This window comes from Castor canadensis, chromosome 7 (genome assembly GCF_047511655.1).
Source record: "Castor canadensis chromosome 7, mCasCan1.hap1v2, whole genome shotgun sequence".
NCBI lineage: Eukaryota > Metazoa > Chordata > Mammalia > Rodentia > Castoridae > Castor > Castor canadensis.
This window is the reverse complement of record NC_133392.1, coordinates 97,666,072-97,688,639: the sequence shown is the minus strand read 5'-3', so window position 1 is coordinate 97,688,639 and position 22,568 is coordinate 97,666,072. Positions and strand designations below refer to the sequence as shown.

The window sequence follows — 22,568 nt, the reverse complement described above, 5'->3', positions numbered from 1 at the left end:
AAGTTTTAATACTTAAGAGTTAACCATTGGCATATATAGTAATTTGGAAACTAAGACTAGCGTAAGAACATTAAGATCTTAAAGAGATTTTTTTTTTTTTGAATGGGTACTGGGGTTTGAATTCAGTGCTTTTCACTTGCTAAACAGGCACCCTACTCCTTGAGCCATGCCCTCAGCCTAAGATCTTAACAAGAGATTTTGAAAGACTTCCCCAATTGCGTTTCAAAATGACTTTTTTCAGTGTTTAAAAGCCTATAGTGACTATCAAATGGTACAATCTAAGTAAAAATTGGCATGTGTTTTTTTAGTTCAACTAGTAGAGTCTGTGTATATATATATATATTCAAGTAAAACTCTAGAGAGTATTCATATTTTATAGTTGAGGCCCAAAAAGCCCATATGATCTTCTCAAAGTCACAGCGATAATTAGTGGAAAAGCCTTAATCAGAATTCTGACGACAGGTTTTTGAAATACCACCATATATGAGAAAATCACCGAATTATAATATTGTAATATCCCTTCCCACTTAAGTGTTTGTATGATTATGGGTGTAGGTTTAACTGAAATCTTATGTTTTAACTGGAAGTTTTTTTTTTTTCTTCCAGAATTGCCATCCTATAATACTAAGAGCATTTAACCTGTATTCTTCCAAAAATACACTTTTATCAAATATTTAGCTAGCAAACAGGTGTGGAGAGTGGGGAGGACCTCCAGAAAAGGAGATTGAATAAAAGGATGGGATGAAGAGATAATGTGCAAATTATTTCGGCCATAAGCAATTCATTATTATTGAGGCAAGCACAAAGTGCAAAGAACAGCAAAAGATAAAAATATAAGCACAGGTGAGATGACCATGGAAGACTATTAAGATACCTTCTGAGGGGCTGGGGGCAGGGCTCAAGTGGTAGAGCAATGCCCTGGGTTCAAGCCCCAGCACCACCAAAAAAACCAAAAAAAACCCCCAAAAAACATGGAAGGGGGCAATGTAACTAATGTGTAAGTCTAATAAGAGTTGTCATTGTGAAACCCCCCCGTATCATGAATATATCCTAATAAAAATTTACTTAAAAAAACATGGAATATTATCACAGACATTGTGGTGCAGCTAGTTTTAGATACATGCATTAAAAAGTATTTGATGGGGCTGGTGGACCAGCTCAAGTGGTAGCGCACCTGTCTAGCAAGCATGAGGCCCTGAGTTCAAACCTCAAAATAAATAAAATACTTGAATGTCTATGATGTTTCAGGGATGACGTTGGACACTGGGACTATTTCAGTGACTAAACTTTACAACCTCTACTCATATAGCACACACAGAATCTACAAGGGGTGTGTGTGAGAGGTGGGAGAAAACTGAGTGGTAGCAACTAAAAAGCTAGAGATTAATAAAGCCAGGTAAAGAAAATAAATTTGTACCGCTTATTTGTTAGGCCCAGAGTTGTCTTGGGGGCAAACAGAGAGAGCAAGCCTGAGGTATGAATGAAAACAGTTATGTATTTAGTTTTATCAAACTGGATGAAATCAACATGTCTAGGAGAGGAGAGGTTTAACAAGGCTGAGAAAAGGGCATTTAAGCTGAGTGTGAAGGCTGCATAAAAGTTGCAGGTAGAGAGGCATTCCAGATAGAAGGGACAATGTGATGCAACGAGGTTGTAAAAACTTATCTGCAGTGACAGATTCAAAGAACTTTAAGGCCATGCTCACAGAATAATGGGTGATAGATTGTTACAAAGTTGTAAAACCTTGCAAGGACTATGATCTAGTAAACATTAATAAAATTTTGTGTGTGTGTGGTACTGGGGTTTGAATTCAGGGCCTCACACTTGCTAGGCTTGAGTCACTTGGCCTGAAACTTTCAGGGCAGAAAAATGAAACTGCTTTATGAAAAAATTCTGGGATCATGATGGATGAATTGGAAGATAGGCATGAAGGTGGGGGACAAGGGAGAAAAAACAGACTTAACAAAACTGGGGGAAAGGTTGCTTTTGTGCAGGTGGGGGCTGAGGAGCCTTACATCACCCCAACATAACCAGGGAAACTAGATGCCACAGAGAAATCAGGTCTGCAGAGGTGGGGTGAATGGTTTTGGATAAGGTAAAGACAGTCTGAAATAGGTTCTGAGCTTAGGTAAGAGGCAAGAGCTGTATGTTAATTTTATAAAGTTGGAGGTAGAATGTGAAAAAAAAACACAAAAAACCTGTGGGCATGAATGATAAAACCCTGGAGAACACCAATATTTTGGTGGTTAGATGGCTTAAGATCAGTTGAGAACTGCCTGGTGCCGGTGGCTCAACGCCTGTAATCCTAGCTACTCGGGAGGAAGAGATCAGAAGGATCATGGTTCGAAGCCAGCCTGGAAAAAACAGTTCTCCCAAAACTCTATATTGGAAATAGCCAACACATAACAAGCCTGACAGAGTGGTTCAGGTGGTAAAGCGCCTGCTTAAGTAAGCGTGAGGCCCTAAGTTCGAACCCTAGTACTGCCAAAAAAAAAAAGTTGAGACCATTTAGACTCTCTTCCTTAAAATCTCTCTTCTGAAAATCTGATTTTCTACTTTCCCCTATTAGAAAATGTTAAGTGTTCAATGTCTTCAAAATGTTTATATTCTACAGACTTTTGGCAGTATGGTGTTTGAACTCAAGGCTTCATACTTGCTAGGCAGGCACTCTCTGTTGAGCCACTCTGCCAGCCTGTATGTACTGGGTTGTTTTTTTTTTTTTTTGAGATAGGGTTTCACTTTTTGCCCACATTGGCCTCAAACCAGGATCCTCCTGATCTCTGCCTCCTGAGTAGCAAGGATTACAGATGAGCCACTGGTGCCTGGCTATATTCCAGACTTCTTTCAAGGCCTAACTTATTCATGTAAACTTCCCTAAATCAACAAATTCTATCCCAACTCCTGTACCACTTAACCTATACCACTTATTTTGTATTTAAAGCTTCTGCAGTAAGGTATATATCCCAAATTCATTTCTTATATTATATCCCGAGACAATACTATGTTGCCTTTAATATTCCTGTGCTAGGGGTTATCAGTGCCCTATAACTAATGAACCTAGTGAATGACATTCATCCCACTTAACATGACTGTTCTAATAGGTTCTTTTTTAAAAAAGCACTTTTTTTTGGGTGGCACTGGGGTTTGAACTCAAGGCCTCACACTTGTTAGGCAGGTGTTAAGAACCACTTGAGCCACATCTCCACAGTGTAGGTTCCTTTCTCAGAACATAGCTTTTCACTAGCTGTTGATACACTTCCAGTTAGCTAGCTCAAGAGCAATTCTTTTACTTCCCAAAAAAAAAAAAAAAAAAAATTTTTTTCTTGTGGTTGTACTGGTTGAACTCAGGCTCAAACTTGGTAGCAGGTACTCTACCATGTGAGCTACTGTGCTAGTTCCCAAATTTCTCATTTTCTAAATGAAAGTTTGAGGTAGCTAAATGAACAGCTATTAATTTTTGCACACTTCTATATTAAAAGGTGGAAGGCAAGTTATTAAATGGGATTCAGATAGTAATTATTGTACTGACTGAACTATTCCTCTAGCTTAAAGTTTAATTCAGTAGTGTGAACAAATTTTTTTCATTTGCATTTTGGAAAAAACCTGTCATAAAACTGTAATAAAGCTATTGTTTAGCACCTATTTTTCTTCGTCTGTCTTCTGAGTGTAATATTAACAAATTATAACATCATTTTCTTGATGCTTAATAAAGCAACAATTATAGCTAAGCATTATTGTCCCCTGAATAATGACACAAAAAGAATTTAGCCATCCAGCTTCCAGTTGTGCTTGATCTTCTGGGATTTTCCTACATCAAATATAAATCAGACCTGGTAAACCCAGAAAGAACCCCCCAATGTTCTTTTACCTCCTGCTCCTTTCATTAAAACATGGGTCTAAAACCTCATACTGATTGATGTAAAATCCCTGAATTTTCTTAAGAGGCAGTTAACCTACAGCTTATTTCTCAACTTCATTATAGTACTGTGAAAAACAAATGCTAAGATTTCAAATAGACCAAAAAAAGCCTTGAAATAGTCAATTAGTTTTGTAATTCCCATCCTACCAATACTACTCTCCAGGGGCGTTTACCACTCACACTATGTGATAATTAATTCTTTTAAATCACTCCCTTGGGCTGGTGGAGTGGCTCAGGCAGTATCACCTAGCAATTACAAGGCCCTGGGTTCAAACCAAAGTACCAAAAAATAAACAAATCACTCCCTTATTTTCATGGCTTCCAACTCTCACTCATAAACAGATGATTCATCTATTTCACTTTAGTCATGTTTTCATATTTCACACCTTGCCTCTTTAAATAGTTCTCATTTTCCTACCTGTAAATACCTTCCCTGCCATTCAACCATAATTTAGATGGAACTCTTCTTTGGGACTCAGGTCTAATAGTGAAGGAGAACCATGAATAGAAAACACATTTCTCATGTAGCAGGATGGAGAAAGTATTGTTGGGACTATTTTACAATTGTTGGAATATACAGTATTGTATTCTGCCCTTTTTTCTATTACTCAGTACTATCAAAAATACTAAGTGGGCTGGGCAAATAAGTTGTGATCACAATGATACTGTGTGATTTTAACATTAGGAAAAAAGTGCTTCACAATGTTAACTCACTTTCCTAGGGTTATAGGATGTATCAGTACTATCAAAAGTACTAAGTGGGCTGGGCAAACAGGTTGTGATCACAATGATACCGTGTGATCTTAACATTAGGAAAAAAGTGCTTCACAATGTTAACTCACTTTCCTAGGGTTACAGGATGTAAAAATCTGCTACATGCCTGAAGTATGGCACAAATATGTATACCAAGCATATGATTATATGCCTATAAATGACAAAACTATTAACACTTTTAGTTCTTGGTTTTTAAAAAGCAACTGTTTACCCTTTTCTTGAAGGAAGAAGATGTTGATGTAAAGCCTGCAAAAAAAAGTGAGGCTCCATTTACTCATAGAGTGAATATGAAAGCTAGATTTGAACGAATGGCTAAGGCAAGAGAAGAAGAAGAACAAAGAAGAATCGAAGAACAAAAATTACTACGGATGCAGTTTGAACAAAAAGAAATTGATGCAGCACTACAAAAGGTATCAGGTTTACGTATTCTTTCTAATGAATCCCCTTAAAGCACCAGTTTTATGAAGAATAACTTTAATAGCTTTCAAATCACTGAACTGGTTTATAAAGTACTTTGTAGTAAGCACATTCTTTAATCTTCAAAATTCTATTACAAAAATACTGTTGACATTATGCCAACCTGAATGTACTTATTTTAATACAGAAAAGAGAAGATGAGGAAGAAGAAGAAGGTAGCATCATGAATGGCTCCACTACTGAAGATGAAGAGCAAACCAGATCAGGGGCTCCATGGTTCAAAAGGCCTCTAAAAAACACATCAGTTGTAGACAGTGAGCCCGTCAGATTTACTGTTAAGGTAACAGGAGAACCCAAGCCAGAAATTACATGGTGGTTTGAAGGAGAAATACTGCAGGATGGAGAAGACTATCAATATATTGAAAGAGGAGAAACTTACTGCCTTTACCTACCAGAAACTTTCCCAGAAGATGGAGGAGAATATATGTGTAAAGCAGTCAATAATAAAGGCTCTGCAGCTAGTACCTGTATTCTTACCATTGAAAGTAAGAATTAATCAGTCTTTTAATCTTTTATTCTATTTTCTTTCCCTTGAAAAAAACCATTTTTCTTTTTCTCTTTTTTAGCTGACGACTACTAGGCTCTCTTCTCCCCTTGGAACACTCTCTCCAACTTTCTTACTACATCCATCTTTTCTGTGGTGGGGCCAAAAAAGGAGACCAGAAGTGCCCACTATGTTGACTTCTTAATTTCTTTTATAGTCTTCAAAACACAAACTCAGCTAAAGAATTTCTTCTTTTCCAAATGAGCTTCAAATGAGCTTCACATTTATCATCATGGTATGCAGTAGCTGTCAATAATGGAGCTGGGAAATTTATTCTTTCTCGATCTAAAACACAGGTGTTATTTCCTTTAAGCTTACAGAAATTTTGAAAAAGGTGTACATTATTTTGCATGAGCAATGTGACTTATGAGCTTTTACTTCTAAAATCATTCTTAAAGAGCTGAGACAATTTGGAACCTGTCAATTTGAGGACTTTTTAAAGCGCTGTACTACAGAATTCTGAAGCAGATACGAGGGGGAGGAGTCATTCTTTTCATGGAAGAGGAGGAGCACAGAGAAAAAAAAATCAAAGTGGGGCTTTTAAGAAGCAATTGTCAAACAAAATCTCATAGAAATCACTGCCTATACAGTGCTGAGTGTATTTTTAAAAGTGTGTATGTATAATGTATATTCAACTTATAAGGCAAATTTATGTTGTGATCCTGCCTGAACAGATTATATTTTGAGAAAACTTTGTATTAATAGTTCATGCAGGAGAAAACATTTTTAACATAATTGAAAGTTTCATGATCTAAAAGGATTAGATTTAGGGAAAAGTAGCACAGCCTTCAACTTAAAACTGCAGTCTTTAAGTAGGTTTGTAAATAATTAGCAATCATGTTCTATTACCAAGTTTTGTAAGATTTTCTGGAAGATGATTTTATTTTACAATGTAAACCCATAATAAAGTTACTCGTGCATTAAAGAAAAAGGTTTCTTTATTTTAAAACTTGTGCAATCAGATGATTAACCCTTTTATATTACATTAACAAAAAAAATCACTATCTACTTACAGTAAACCTTTAATGAGTCAAGTATAAAGTAGAAATTTTTGTTTATATGTATAAAAGACACAACAGCACTCCCTTGTAATATTCATCATTGTACATTTATTGTTTATTAAGGAGACCATAACAAATACAAAATTACAGCAATCGTGCTCTTTTACAAATAACATCATTAAGCAAACTCTAAACCACAGTTTGTAAAGTATTCAATTTACCTCAAGTCCAAGCTGCATCTCCCTAAGACACTGTTCCCATCACAGTAGCCATTTTAAGCCATTCTTCTTTTTACACACGGGTAGTTTCTGTAGAGAACACTTTTTCTCAGGACGAAAATGCATCGAGCATGCATAAGAAAAAATATATATATATATTCGCAAATACATTTAAGAGTTTCTTTAGGGGTATTACTGAAGAAAATAAAACCCTGGGATTTATTTGCTTCTTTAAAACACCAATAAAAAAAAAAATCCCTCAAAAGTTTATATTGTGGTAAGAAAAATCAAGTGAATGATTAAACAAAAGTTATTTTCAGAGTCAAAATTATCTTTAGGTATTACTGAAATGCATTTATAAGTGAGGCAGAATTTGCAGAAAACAAAAATAAGACATCCTCATTGATTAGTAAACTCTACATCATTATTCTACACAACAGATAAGTTTTAGGTAGAACTGATTCTGCTAGTAAAGTATTCAAACAAATGAAATGTTATCACTTTTAATATATACCTACTTCCTTCTGAAGGTACTCTGTTCCCACTACCCAAATCTATCTACTAAGATGTTTAAGAATATAGTTTACAATGTTAATAAACAACCACTACTAAGTCACTAGTTTTAGTATTAAAACCATTTTCATTAACTAAAAAAACTATACTTAGTTCTGAAACATCAAACCATAGAATTCTAAGTATCACCACACTAAGATGTCTTAAGAAAAAACACTGAATTTTTGCTTAAGTGATACATAAGTTCAATTTCAATGTGAACTAAACATTTTTCTACCACTCCTAACATCTACTGTATTAAAATCAACCAGCTCACCTTTTCTGCTTTGCATTACTTCAAGGCTAAAATTAGCGCCATTTAAAAAAAAATGCTCATAGTATCAGTGAAGGCTAATGGTAATGAATTAAAAAATTCTCATGAGATAAAAACAATGCCCCAATACCTATTAGCATTTGTTTATATTTTCTAAAACTTGACTCGCTCCTTTATATTACCAATTTCAATATACCTAGCTATCAAAACACACATTAACACACAAATGTGGTGCAGTAATTATAACTTAAGAAGAAATTTAACAGTTCATGGAACAATTTAAGAACAAGTGAACAGCACTTTAAAATGAAAAGTGATCAAAAGCAGGTACATTAACCCTATACCATATCATGTATGGGAACACATTTCATACTTCTCAATTATGATTTGCCAATTTTACCTTCTACATTGAGCCCTTCTATGGTCCATGCTCATCGGCTCACCAATGGCATACACTCAAAGGATTCCTCTTTATGGGTAACTATCTCAGGACCTGATTTTATGGGCTATGATTTGGTGCTTGCAGCATCTTCAGCACTGTGTGTGAAAATGAAGGCAGTATTTTTGAATATTTTTCTTTGTTGTAGAGATAAGCAGGAGTTTTAAAAGGATCAGCACATTTTAGAAACTGAATAAACAAAACTGATAATGATGCTGCTTTAATACATTCATCTTAACTCAAAGTATGTACCAGTTAAAATCATCTATAAGAACACACAAACATTTTAAAACTGGCATAAAATAAAATAAATGCAGCGTCAGTTACTAAAATAGCTTAAGTCAGAAAAATATTGTTTGCTATACAGATAATGAAAGGTTATTTGCTATACAGTTAACATTTCACTGATACACATGCTTATCAAAACATACTGCCAGTATTTATTTTTCCTTTTCAGCATAGATGTTATGAAAATAGAATTGTCTAAGAAAAGAAATCAAAATAAAACTGAATTCTTACTGAATTACTATATTTCAGGGGAGGGAAAGAGGAGAGGAAAGAAAGAAAAGAAACCATAGGTTTGGAGGGCAAAGAAAATGTCCTATCCAACATATAAACAGACTGTGAAGGCTGTTGAAGTTTCTGACCAAATGATTTCCTAAATCTTGAAAACTATGTAACTGTCCCTTCTTAACTGTAACACTTCTATATCTTGGGAAAAATACAAAAAGATTCGGATGTTGTTCAGTTATAGCAGCAATCTACTCATTTTGTTTTAATAAAAAAAATTAAAATAAAAAATACCCCCATTACCTAGAAATGTAAACAGTTGCTTGAACAACTTAAGACTTTCCACGAAAATGGTAGCATAAATAACAAAATACATTTTGGGGAAGCAGTAGCAGATTGCTTTTGAGTACACAACCACAAAAACCTCACAGGGACAACATTAATGTACTGAAATATTTATTTATATATGTCCTTAGGTTGTGCTTACCTGTTGCTTTTTGCAGCAGAACCTAAGGTGGAAGGTCTGGGAAGGCACTGTGAAGTATAAATAATTGCACTGTTTGCAATTAATAAAGATTTTAAACCTTAAATGAATCAAAATCAACAGCCTCCAACTTGTGAGTTATGATACTGAATCCAACTGAATTATTTCTTCAGTTTAATAAATGCACCACTTTCCTAAAATGTCATCTATAACAGTATCATGCAAAATACTGAAATTGTTCATGTCAATATCCTTCTCTTAAAGATAACAGATAACTAACTCCTTAACTATTAAACTTCAAGTAGAACTACATACCCAGATCTAAGCAAGGATAAGGGAGGTCATTCTAGGTTACATGAGCAATCAGAAGCATTTCATACCTTCTACAATAAACTGCACTGCTGTTTTCTACCCTGCATCTAATCTCAACACTTATGTCCCTGAACATCTTCCTCTTTAAAGCACATTCAAAGCAAATGGCGCTCCCACCAATGACAGAACTAATATATTCATGAAATGGTGTTAAAAGTGCATATTATTTGCAAACTGAAAACCACTGTCTAATAACATTTCAAATTTTTCATATTGTTATGCATATTTTACACTGAAAAAGAATATTTAGGAGCACCAGTGAGTAATACTATTCAACTTTGTTAATGATCAGTTTTCTTTAGCTATAGCTAAAGCATATCAAAAATACTTACCCATTAAGCTCACTTAAAAAAAAAATACAGAACTATGTATTATTCTATGTTAAGAAGCAGTTATGGTTTTCCAAGATATCAGCACTGTATTCCAACATAATATTCACACAAAATATGGCATTGGCATTATGTGGAACATTGACAAAAAGATACTGTTGCAGTTCATCAATTTGTCATTCTGATGTACTTACAGTGCAATGCTCCTTGAAGGAACACAATCAAGGATGATACACAGCACAGTCCTCCTCACCCCTACAGAGCTAGTTCTATACTGGCTGGATCAAACCTGCACTTCAACAGACAATGGCAAGACAGACTGTATTTGCATGTAGTCTAATATATTAACTTGCAAAGAGCCAACAAATATGCAAAGAGTAAAACAATGGATTTCAACAAAATATCAGAACTTCAGCATGAGTGTTAAAGAGTAATAATATGACTTCAAGGACACAAAAAATTAATTTGATTAAATGACTGGACTTGTGCATTTACAAAACAAAGCTTATCTATACTGCAAAAAGAGAAAAAAAGAAAAAAAAGAAAAAAGAAAAAAAACTTGAACGTTTCCATACCCAAATGTTTCAATGGCAGATGCAGTGTAGCTATACTTTTTGCATACTATTCAACTTTTCTACCCTAAATTTAGAGAGAAACACACTATTATATACATTAAAAGAGATGCTTTACATGGAAAAAGCTGTTCTTATTAGACTACTCGAATTTGCTATCTGAAAACTGTTTAAAATTAGTTATGCTGAAACAGTCTTGGAAATCAAGTAATTATCAAATTAAGAACAGAAAGGTTAACTGTTATAGCAGCAGTACAGGTCTGAAACAGTGGTCATGTATAAAAGGAAATTTCACTGTTAATGCAATGGAAGTACACTAAAAGATCATTGTACACACATGCAGTTTTTAATCAAACAGAAGAAAAAAAATGAAGATATCAGGATTACTTGTGCTGAAATAGGCAAATATAAATGGAAAAGATCCTCCAATCTATCACTATTCTGCAAGGGGGGAAAAAACATGCCAGTGTTTAAAGACTCAGTAATCCATGTGGAAAGCTTACATATTTGTGTATATGTATCTTAATTTACCATTGCTATGAAATTATGAATCCTTTACCCACATATCCAACTTACCGACACAGGAGGTTTCATATCATTTATTGTAAAGCACAAAACAGGCATTTTAAAAGTGAAAGTATACATTGAAAAAGTACATTTATATCACAAAGCATTGACCACATAATAGTTGCAAATACATTTGCTGGAATGTGTACATCTACACTAAATACTAAAAACAAACCAATTTTCATTTCTACACAGAAATATTAACCTCCTATCAGTAGTGATAGATTATTTTGTACATTTTCAAAACAAAAAAAAAAACAAAAAGAAAAACAAAAAAAAAAAACCACTACTTTAAACCAAAAACAAAATTAAGATCTTCATCAAGTCGTCTGCATCCATATATTTAACAAAGGTTTTTTTCCCCCACACAATGAAGCAAATACTGTATTGTCCACTTCTTATTATTGGCCCTGTGCAGAAGAGATACATAAGAAATACACAAAAAGTTAAAGAAAATCCTTTAAATGGAGTTAATTCAGGAGTGAATCCTTTAAAGAAAGAAAAACTGGTTAATATAAATGGTGGTGGCTTCTTGCATGATTTGCAAATCCCTGGGGGGAAGAAAATTTATTTTTAAAATCAAAAGCATTGCAGAAATATTCAGCACTCAGATGCCAGAAAGCATTATTTAAAAACAAAAACAAACAAAAAACAAAAAACAAAAACCCAAAACCCAAACACATCACATTAGTTCATTTAGTTATACTTTGCCAGATAACAACTAAAAAGGTAAACATATTCCCAAACACACAAACAAAAAACATGCAGAAAACATGACTGAAATGAAAATCATCAAATTAGCAAATTTATTATACCTGAGGTGCTGGAGGATGCTGTGGCATTCCCTGGGGACTTGTCTGGGCATAATAGGCTGCTTGTTGTCTATAGTACTCAGCCCAGGCTGCACTGTAATCTGGCTGACCACCTGGTGGGGCCCCAGTAGGAGCAGGAACTGCTTGACCTTTGGGAAAACAGAAGAACTTTGTTGCTATAACCACAATTAGAAGTCCAAAAGAATCTCATTTTAGTAAAAACAATACCTTGCTTCTTGTAATATTCCTCCCAAGCCTTTGAATAATCTTGTGTCTGCCCTTGTTGACCTAAAAAAAACCCCCTAAATTTTAATACAAAATTATATTCACTGTAAGTACAGGTTATAACCGACAAGCAAAGAGGGTCATCTTGTTCTTTCTTTTTGTTAAAATACAGGGTCTTGTTTATGAGTAGACCAGGCTGGCCTTGAACTCACAATCTTCCTGCCCGTGCCTCTAGAGTGCTGGGATTACAGATCTGCACACTACACTTGGTGTTTCTGTTCATCTTAGATACTCATTAGTGTTAGACAACAACTCTGCAATTAGAAAGTAGGGAGAGGTTGTGGGATAGGGAAGAGCTCTTTCTGTATTATGTTAATAATAAATTTTAGTTCTATAGCATCATTAATAAAAAACTTTGCCAAAACCCATAGTTTTAAGCAAAGGTGTAGATTCAGACATAATGCTTGAATCAATTGCAGAGTTAATAAAATATCACCGTTCTAAATGACTTTCAAACTGCTTTCACAGCAGTGCCAGTGAAAAGACAGTATGAAAAAGAGGAAACCCATGTCCACTTGGATTGATGTTTTACTATTGTTCTTAAACTCCAATCCTCAATAGAGAACTGCAAAGGAACATAGTTACATACACGAAAAAGAAATGAAACAGGAACTATTTGAAGGTCATGATACAGCTGGATGCCTGCCATCCTAGCTACTCAGGAAGCAGAGATCAGGAGAATTGCAGTTCTAAGCCAGCCCCTGGCAAACAGTTCAGAAGACCCTATTTCTAAAAAATCCATCACAAAAAAGGGGTTGCTGGAGTGGCTCAAGTGGTACAAGTGCCTGCCTATTAAGTGTGAGGTTCTCCTATATCAGTAGGATTTTGTACATTTTCAAAAAAACCAAAAAACAAAAAATACTACTTTAAACCAAAAAAAAAAAAAAAAAAAAAAAGATCTTCATCAAGTCGTCTGCATCCATATATTTAACAAAGGTTAAATGAAGCAAATACTTCACGGATGAAGTACTGCACACAATGAAGCAAATACTGTATTGTCTACTTCTCATTACTGGCCCTCCCAAAGCCATGATACAGAAGGACTTAATGTGTTCATATCACAACACAATTTTCCTTAAAACAATCTGGCAAATGACATAAAAGAACAACATAAATGAAACAAAAGTCAGCTTTCATGAGCAGTTCTTTTTCTAGGAAAGGTGACTTTTCTGAATGAGATTAAAGAGATACAATAACCAAATGAACACTAAATGGGCTCAAGTTAAAACAAAAAACACCACAATTACAAAAGACATTTTCCTGACAGAGACTTTTAAAACAGACACGTAAGACACATATGGACAATTTTTTTAAAAATGGTAAAGCTGGGTGTTTGCTATCCTGTTTTTCTAAGTTTTTTTTTTTGTTTGGTGGTGGTACTGGAGTTTGAACCCAGGGCCTCAAGCTTGCTAGGCAGGCACTTTACCACTTGAGCCACTCCACCAGTCCTATTTTTCTAAGTTTTTGAAGGCATAAATTTTTTCAAAATACAAGTGAGAAGACAGAGTATGTGCTTTCCTATTCTGTTCCTTTGCCTAAGCAGTAAGCTCTATGACATGATAGACAAAAAATATTGCAGACATACAGGAAGCTATTTTTGTTTGTTGGACCTTACCAACAAAGTAGCTATAGTTTCAGAAAGTAGAACTGATTATAGCCTAAAAAAAACTATCATACACATACAAAAAAAGGGCAGGTGGAATGGCTCAAGCTGTAGGCCCTGAGTTTGAGCCCCAGCACTACCAAAAAAAAAAAAAAAAGGACTCTTAACTTTTAAAATTAAAAGAAAAAAATAAAGTTTTGGGAAAAGCACTAAGTATTCATATACTACAAAAAAATTCTGTTTTTCTTCCATAAATAACTCTTCTCAAACAGTGTGTTTAACATTTTGATCTTATAAATAGACATAATTCAAGCAGACCTGAAACAAGTTTCAATAGTTAGAATATGCTAAATACCTATGTAGCAAGAGCAATAAAACAAACTGCATACCTGAAACCAAAATGGTTAGAGAATAATTCCACTTCAGGCTTATTAAAGGAGCTAAACCTTATAAGATACATTCATTTCAGAGGAAAATCACAATATAAGATGGTAGAAGCAGGAGAACATGTGCAGAACCCATCAGATTCAAAAGCTCCCCAAGAAAAACATAAACCCCCCAAACTCAAATATCCTAGTAGAAAGCTAAAAGTAAACATGGTAGACTCATAATAATAAACAGTTGGTAAATAAGCTGTCAACATTTGATATTCCAATCCTTAAAATATGTCTAAGAAAAACTCATTTCACCTCTCCAATTTAATGTCCAATGTCATTCATTCTTCCCAGGTGAAGTAGAGAAAGAACTCTTCCTATTTAATCTACTTAGGCCTTGGACCTCTGCTTCAGTTCCCTGTCCCTTTAATGCATGTACTTCCCTATCTTGTGCCACTTACTACTCTTTACTATTTTGAAGGCAGAATTTTTTCTACACCTTAATAAAACATTACCTAGTATTTACATGGTTTTTTTTTGGCCGCACTGGGTTTGAACTCAGGGGTTTTACACTTTTGCTAGGCAGGTGTTCATATCGCTTCAGCCACTCCACCAACCCTATATATAACTTATTAACATAAAGCTTTACTTTAATTTCATCCAAAAGATGAAACACTTGCCTTGGGATTCACGCATGACATTGTCTGAGACATCCTTGCTTGAATAAATTATCATACACAATTATCTCTGCATACACCTGCATTTTTCCACAACTACTTATTCTCTCTCCCTTCAAGCTTAAGGTACCAGATGCCAAAGGTTCAGAATCCACTATACCAACCAGCACTTAACGTTACAAAAACCTTAAGTCAAACTTTTCAGAATTTCTGAGTTTTCTTAATATTATCTTAGGAATTTTCTGTACTTAGTAGGAAAAGCTGAAGCCAGGGTTCAAAATTTGTGACAACCTGCCTTCTTTGGTACTTGAGGAGGCAGGGTTACTATGAGAAATGACACTCAAGGAATCAGAAAATGTGGAGTCCTGGGCATCCTAGCCAGACCACTCGAAGAGTCAGTAAGAAAAAGTGGCTTTTGAAGATAAAAATTCTTATCTTCCAATTTTATTAATCCTTTTCTCCCCTTCCCTTTAAGATGCTTGAAGACAGCTTTAATACTATTAATAGTGCTTAAGCTTTAAGGTCTCTTTATTTGTGGTTATCCTAAAAAGATCTGAGGCCAAGTAATACACAGAAAAAATTAGAGTAGTTGAACAACTAGTTATTTACAAAGAACCTCTATATAGAACTTCATTAAACACCTGAGCAAATTACCTAGCATCATTTCCTTTAAGATTTATGACAGGATATTGTCCAACCAGCCCACTTTGCTTATAAAATTAACAAGTGATCATTTCACTGCAATACTACAAGAAACAAAAACAACAACAAAAAAATCCAACTGAATAGGGCAGATCTTCAAGCATAGTGTTATCTAATAAGTTACTCCCTTGGCATTTTTCACTTAAACGATCCAAGATAGCCTACAGTATTTTAAGAGAAGAGCATGCAGGGAAATAGCAATAAATAAAAAGTTAAAACAAGGCAAGACAAAAATGTCTACCCTTAACAATAAAATTTAGTTTATCATACCATTCATTTCTGGTATATGTAATATAATCTATCTCAACAGAAGATTTATTAATGGTCACACTGCAAGTAATTAATAGGATACAATAAAAAGCACATATACCAAACTCATTCCCCGGTAATTACCTAAACCTGCTAACTGGCCTTTGTGAGCTGGCAGTGTGGCTCAAATGGTACAGCGCCTACCTAGCAAGCCCAGAGTCAAACCCCAGTACTACCAAAAACAAACAAACAAGTCTTTGTTTCTACCCATCTAATAATATAAACTATCTGGCATATCACATTTTGAAAATACAAGTTGGGGAGCTCATGTACTTTAACCCCAACATGCTCAATTCTTTATAAAATGGTGATGCTATTCCCATAAGGTTAAGGTGGCTGTAAGTCTTGACTATTATTTTTCCACAGGATGATTATTAATAGTATCCTATTCATTCTCAAAAGAATCCCAGTTCAGACAATAAATTACATAATTACTCTAACTAGACTACACTGTTTTGAGGTTAAACCTTTTTGTAGAATTTTAGCTGTTCTAGGTCTGCCAGAGATTAGCCAAGTTAACAAAAACATAATAAATATCCTCAGGAATAAGATGTGGCATGTAGACTATCTCACGACAAAATCAGACCTTCTACTATGCCAGTGAATGATGTAGTTTATCTGTTTAGTTTTCACCTGTGTCAATGGTTGTGGAATGTTTTGTTACTTTTAAAAAAGAGTAAAAACATGTGAAAAATAACTATCTGCTAACAAGGACAATACCAGGTTCCAAATGGTTCCCTGAAAGATATAAATATGGGAGACAGGCTTTGGATTCATTACCTTTAGAGAAGTAAAATTCTGATTGTACCACTTAGTAGTTGTGTTTACTAATCTGTGTAAGTGAAATATCAGTGAAAATACAGCTCTTTTCCTTCATACAGCAGCTTGTAGTAATATATTTGCAAATTGCTTAGCCATCCCCTCCATTAGGGAGGCGGCTCTTAACTGCTATACCCATATAATTGTATTCTCAGTATCATTATGCTTGATGCAGTACATGCTCCACAGTTGTTGAATGAAAAGGGTTTTTCTACATGTTTCTCCTTTTCCACATATACAATGCCACTTAAGTAATTTACTTACTGTGTCCCGGTAGGTTACTTCTTACCTGGTTATTTTGCACCGTAAATAATGATACCATACACAAGCTATTTTTGGTCAGTGCTCTAAAATTTAACCTAATGCCATTTTGGCTAGTAATATATTTAGCTGTCTTTGATACTGTAGTAATACTCAATGCCAGTGAGGAAATTTCCAGTTTTAAATAAGTGGTTGACAAATTCATTTTGTTGTTATGTAACCATAAACTTAATGATTATTTGCAATGGCCTTGGTATGTCTGAAAATTGAGTGAATTCAATTTTTTTCCTCAGCATCATTAAAGTTAATAAATGGATAAAATCAAGTAACGTAATAACTTGGTATAAATATGCTTTCATTATCAAAATCTCTAACATGCTTATGTATATTTACTAAGTGCTTCCATTTAATTAAAAGCATATATACGTATATGTATGTGAAAACAAACAACATACCCATTTTCTTGTAGTACTCTTCCCAAGCCTTTGTATAATCAACCTGTCCAGCTGGAGCTGGATTCTGCTGATCTCCTTGTTAAAAAACAAAGAAAGAAAGAAAAAAGTAAACTTTTAAAAGGCAACTGTGGATCTTTCCTTCTGTTTCTTGAGTAAAGGAGTTAGCAATGGCCTACCATGAAGCAGTGAGCTAGAAGGGAAGTACTATGTGGTAGCGGCAGCCCTGTTAGTGCCAAAGACACAAAATGTTGGGGGTACAGAGATTGGTTGGCAGAGAAGAGTGGTTTCATTGAGCATCTAAATAAATGCAAAACAAGGGAAAAAAAAAAAAAAAGCCTACCAAATAACAGAAATCCATATTGACATGAAGAACTAAGCTGGATGAAAAGAAAAGCTGTTCCTTACATGAAATACCAACCACCAAATTTAAAATGATAGAAACAGAAAAAAACTATCACCTTTAATAGTAATGGCTTAAAAGAGCTAAGGACAATGAAAAACAGAATAGTGGCATCTCAGCATTATGCCCCAGCAAATACTACTTCAGAGAGAAATGGTGATATCATGGTACAGAAACCTGGCCAACACCAATATGACCAAGTGACTGAGGTTACTGTCTCCAGGGAAGACATTTTGTATCTCTTGATATAACACACTAAGAAGAGCATAGTATCATTTCTGAGTTTTTCTTGCTAGGTAGGCATTACCTCATGGTCATAAGAAAAGGTGGAATAGGCCAGGCACACCTGTAATCCCAGCTACTCAGGAGGTTGAAACAGGAGGATTGCTTGAGCCCAGGCTTTTGAGAGCAGCCTGAGCAACATAGTTGAGACCCTTTCTCAAAAAAGAAAAAGTCATTGGGACTTAGATTGATAACCACTTAATAAAAGATCCATAGTCTTTGTAACATGCAAAACAAAGTCTGATGAACTATCCCAAATTTGGTGAGACTGAAGTCTTGATGTAACCAGGTGGGATCCTGAATTGAGAGAAAATACTGGGAAACAATTAGTGAAATCTAAGTATCTAAGTAAGTGTTGTGTATTGAGACAGTAATGATATATCAATGTTGATTAACTCATTTGGAGGGCAATCTGATGGTTACATAATTTTGGAGAACACAAGAATATTTAAGGGTAATGTGGCATCATGCCTACAGTTTAGTTTTTAATGGTTCTTTTCAGAACTAATAATAATGGACATGAATATATATACATGTGACAGGATAAGGACTAAAGGGAGAATTATAACACTTAATAGCTGAGCTGTCTGGATATTCTTGGTATTATTCTTACAACTTCTATAAAAGTTTGAAGTCATTTCAAAGTGACTTACTTAAGAAAGGAAAATCTGCTTACTGACATTATAATTGAATGTTAGAAATCTTAGGACTGGGTATGTAGCTCAGTGGTAAGAGTGCTTGTCGAACACAGCATGCACAAAGTCCTGATTTCAATCCCCAACACCAAAAAACCCCCAAAACAAACCCAGAAGCAAACAACAAAAATGAAGAAGAAAGAAAGAAATTTTAGGAATCAGTGATGTACTTCATAGATAACTGCAAACACAAGTTTTGGCTTTTAAGTAAAAAATAAATCTTTAATTACCATAGTTACCTTGTCCATTAGTTTGGGTTGTAGTTGGTGCACCAGCTGGAGCTGCAGGTGGTGGCTGTGCTTGCTGTTGATAATAGTGAGCATAATAAGCAGCCCAAGCTGCTGAATTTGGATCTGTTCCTGCTTTAGCTAGAATTTAATAAAAACAAGTTCAAGGTTTGTGTCCAAAGTCAAAACATACGACCCCAAAATTAACTATACATCAACATTAAACAGTAAATGGAGACTTTTAAATTTTCTAATATTTTCATTATCACTGGTTTTCAATACAGAAACCTGAGACTTGTGGATTAAATAATTTCTAGATTACAAAATCTAGTGACAACTGGAGTACGAACAGATCTTTGGGCTTCAAATCCAATACTTCTCAAACCAGTCTGTGCCCTTGTTTTTTCCTAAATCAGTTTAGCCTCAAGCACAACAGTTCTATGTATCAGGTGGCTAAATAAAAGGTTCCCAGAGGCTTTCTATAAGAAAGAAACTATTTTAAAATAAACTTTTTCCTGAGTTATGTTCCATGAAGAGATACAAAATCTTTTAGCCACATTTTATTCTATTTCATACAGTTTATAAACTTGATGCTACCATCCTAGTTGAAATTTATTTTCTAAAATCTTTAAGCTAGTGAAAGCTTTTCAGTTCAGCATATCATTCAATATCTCTACCAATCTGGATCCTTTAGCTTATCTTTCCCATTACAGCCTCATCTCTCCCTTTTGTTGATATCTCTTCAATACTGAGGCTCTACATGCAACAAGTTGCTGTACTTTTCAAGTCACCATGCTCATGTATGGGCCTTTGATCACGTTCAGCTTCCTCTGGACTTGGCTCATCTTCATTAACTCCTCATAAACCTACCAATATGTTTACAGTCAAGACCTCTCAGTGAGAAAACAGAAGCTCCCATATTCTGTCCATTATTATAAACTAGTAATGTTACATAGTACTACAGGTTATGTTTACTTGTCTGCATCTCCAAAAAAAGAATGTAATTTCCTTAGCCAGAGTGTATATGTAATGTGATTTAGGAAGCCTTCATTCCAAACAAGTAGCAATATTCATCAGCTCAATAAAGTTTACTAACATTTGAGAAAAAAGGAGCATCTCTAGAAAAAGAAAATTTAAGGTGACACAATTTAAGAGGTTGCTTTCCAACTCCTTCTCAACTGCTCAATGCACTGCATTTCTACATCAGATATTTCTATGCCAACAGTATGATTATCTACATATTTTAATATATTTCACTCAACACAATGTCTGAATAAAGAAATGAAAATAGCATTTTTTTTTTTTTTTTAAGATGGGGTCTCACTCTGTTGCCCAGGCTGGTCTCAAACTTCTAGGCACAAATGATCCTCCTGCTTCAGCCTCCTGAGTAGCTGGGACTACAGATAGATGTGCGCCACCATGCCCGGCAGATAGAACAAATATTAGGAAGCAATACTTACACTCCTTCACTTGTAAACCACAAAAGTATATAATAATTAGTATGTACTGAGAACTTACTAAATGTTTATTCAACACAGCATCAATTCGTTTACTTATCATTTTTTAGGTAAGAAAACAGGGCTACAGGGATTCAAATACTTCCTTGACATACCAACTACTCCATTATAGCACTAGGACTGATTTAAGTCAATTTCATTCTGAAGTTAAATTCTTGACCACCATTTAAATCTGTACAGATTTTTTTTTTTTTTTTTTTTGAGAAAGACTCTTGCTATGTGGCCCAGGCTAGCCTGGAACTCTCCCTATGGAGACCAGGCTGACTTGGAACCAAAATCCTCCTTCCTCAGCCTCCTACGGGTTGGGATTGTAGGTGTGCACCACCAACAATAAAATGTTACACAATACAAGCAACACCAGATCCAGAGACTAGTAAACTTGAGCTGGTCCAAGCTCAAGGACTCTCATTCCTTTGCTTAATCATGACATTACAACGAACTTACATTTTAGAGAAGACTTTACATTGTAAAAAGGTAAGACTTTTAACATTGTTATAGGGCAAATTATATTTGGTACTTCTGTACTTTATTAGCTCTTCTATTACAGTATTATTTAAAATGAATGCATACTTCTTCTATGGGACATAAATTCATCTTTGCATAGCCACATACTAGCACAACTCTGAAGTTGTGGTCCTTTGAAGCTGTGGTCATTTGGTGACTGTTATGTCAGAAGCTTTCACAGAGCAAAGTTCCAAGGAAATATAAAAGTATTTTATATTACAGGGCCACATCTGAATACCAAAATGATCAACCAAAATCAATTTCATTTAAATCAGTTATTGTGTTTTTTTCCCAAAATTAATGTGCTATGTATAGAAAGTAAACCATAATTCATTATTATCTTCTTTGAGACTACTCCAGTGAGTCCTAAAAGACAGGTAGCAGGTGAAAAAAAAGAATCACTTTAACTGGTTTCAAAGAAGGCCTGTGACCAAGATGAAATAAAAACTATAGAGTATGGGAAGATGCGAGAACAGAATAGAATACATAAAAACTAGGTTTGAACAGAAAGTATTTAAAATTTATTTCAGAGCTCCAGTATGAAGTTATTAAATATGGATCTGATTCTTAATAATAATTACCTGGAGTACTAGAACAGACAGTTCAGATCTTATTTGAGATTTTGGGAGTTTAGTGTTGCCAAGTATTTAATACTGTCAAACACAAAATTTTATAAACGTGCAACATTCTTTCATGGATGAAATCCATGAAATTCTCTCACTACATGAGAGAATTGTATCTGACACCTAAGACACTGTACATCTTCCTATAGCTGTTGGCTCTGTGCACTCTGCTGTATCAATTTAGAATTAGAGAAAGCAAGAAAAGAGTTTCATAAAACAGACGACAGTCTTATACACAATGGTAGAAGCAGTGTCTAACACTCTGCTGAATTATAAGAGTGAAAACAGTATGTACAAATGTAGAGTCAACAATAGATGATACTCAAACAACATGGCGAGCACACTAATGTTAAGTATCTTTTACCTGGATCAGGAGGAGCCTGTTGCTGCCAATGTGGATATGCATTTCCCCACCCCTGGGGAGCATATGGGGCAGGAGGACCACTGAAAAGAAAATCAGTAGATAAAATATCATCTACCAAAAGCTAGGATTTTTAAGGAAAAAGCCTAAATTGCAATCCAGTACTTACTGAGGGGCTGGGCCAGGTGGTCCTGGATTATAAGGTGCAGGATTGTATGGTCCCATTGGAGTTCCAGGCCCTGGAGGCCCTGGAGGCCCATGGGGGCCTGGGACACCATGGGGCCCATGGGGTACAGGTGGCCCTAAAGGATTTACTGGGCCCTGCAAAACACCAAGACACACATACAAAATTAAAAATCAGGATAAAAGAAGGGTGATGGTTAAGCAACTCAAAGACTGACCACCTTCCATTTTTATTCTCTTATAGTTGTGGCAAACTTTCCTTATTTATGTTGCAAAAAACTATTTTAAAACCTGTCATACTGAGACGTGTAAAACTCAAAATTGATAGCATTCACAACTGAATGCAAAAATTAGTATGTTTCCTTTAGCTTCTTCTCTATTCCTTTCAGGCTGTTTTTCTCCCTTTTTATAGTTCTTGTGTCTAGTATTCCTTTAGCATAATGGAAG

The 22,568-nt window shown here is 35.0% G+C and overlaps 2 protein-coding genes across 24 annotated transcripts in view; one reads left to right on the top strand and one right to left on the bottom strand.

Moving 5' to 3' along the window:
- Positions 1–6,645, top strand: part of Nexn (nexilin F-actin binding protein) — a 42,274-nt gene extending 35,629 nt beyond the window's left edge. For all 7 annotated transcript variants that reach the window (XM_074079712.1, XM_074079709.1, XM_074079711.1 and 4 more), the window contains 3 exons: positions 4,918–5,103; positions 5,298–5,655; positions 5,737–6,645. In XM_074079712.1, coding sequence (XP_073935813.1) covers positions 4,918–5,103; positions 5,298–5,655; positions 5,737–5,750 — 558 coding nt within the window. In that variant the 3' untranslated portion in view covers positions 5,751–6,645. The remainder of the gene's footprint in view (positions 1–4,917; positions 5,104–5,297; positions 5,656–5,736) is intronic.
- The window catches only part of Fubp1 (far upstream element binding protein 1), a 32,887-nt gene continuing 16,953 nt past the window's right edge, over positions 6,635–22,568 (bottom strand). For 6 of the 17 annotated variants that reach the window (XM_074079697.1, XM_074079698.1, XM_074079689.1 and 3 more), the window contains 8 exons: positions 22,108–22,259; positions 21,942–22,021; positions 18,937–19,074; positions 17,330–17,404; positions 12,073–12,132; positions 11,848–11,993; positions 9,196–9,242; positions 6,635–8,296 (listed from right to left, as the gene is read on the bottom strand). In XM_074079697.1, the coding sequence (XP_073935798.1) occupies positions 8,266–8,296; positions 9,196–9,242; positions 11,848–11,993; positions 12,073–12,132; positions 17,330–17,404; positions 18,937–19,074; positions 21,942–22,021; positions 22,108–22,259 (729 nt within the window). In that variant the 3' untranslated portion in view covers positions 6,635–8,265. Of the gene's footprint in view, positions 8,297–9,195; positions 9,243–11,252; positions 11,443–11,847; positions 11,994–12,072; positions 12,133–17,329; positions 17,405–18,936; positions 19,075–21,941; positions 22,022–22,107; positions 22,260–22,568 lie in introns of those variants that run through there. The other 11 variants (XM_020173295.2, XM_020173296.2, XM_020173299.2 and 8 more) reach the window with 5 other exon arrangements.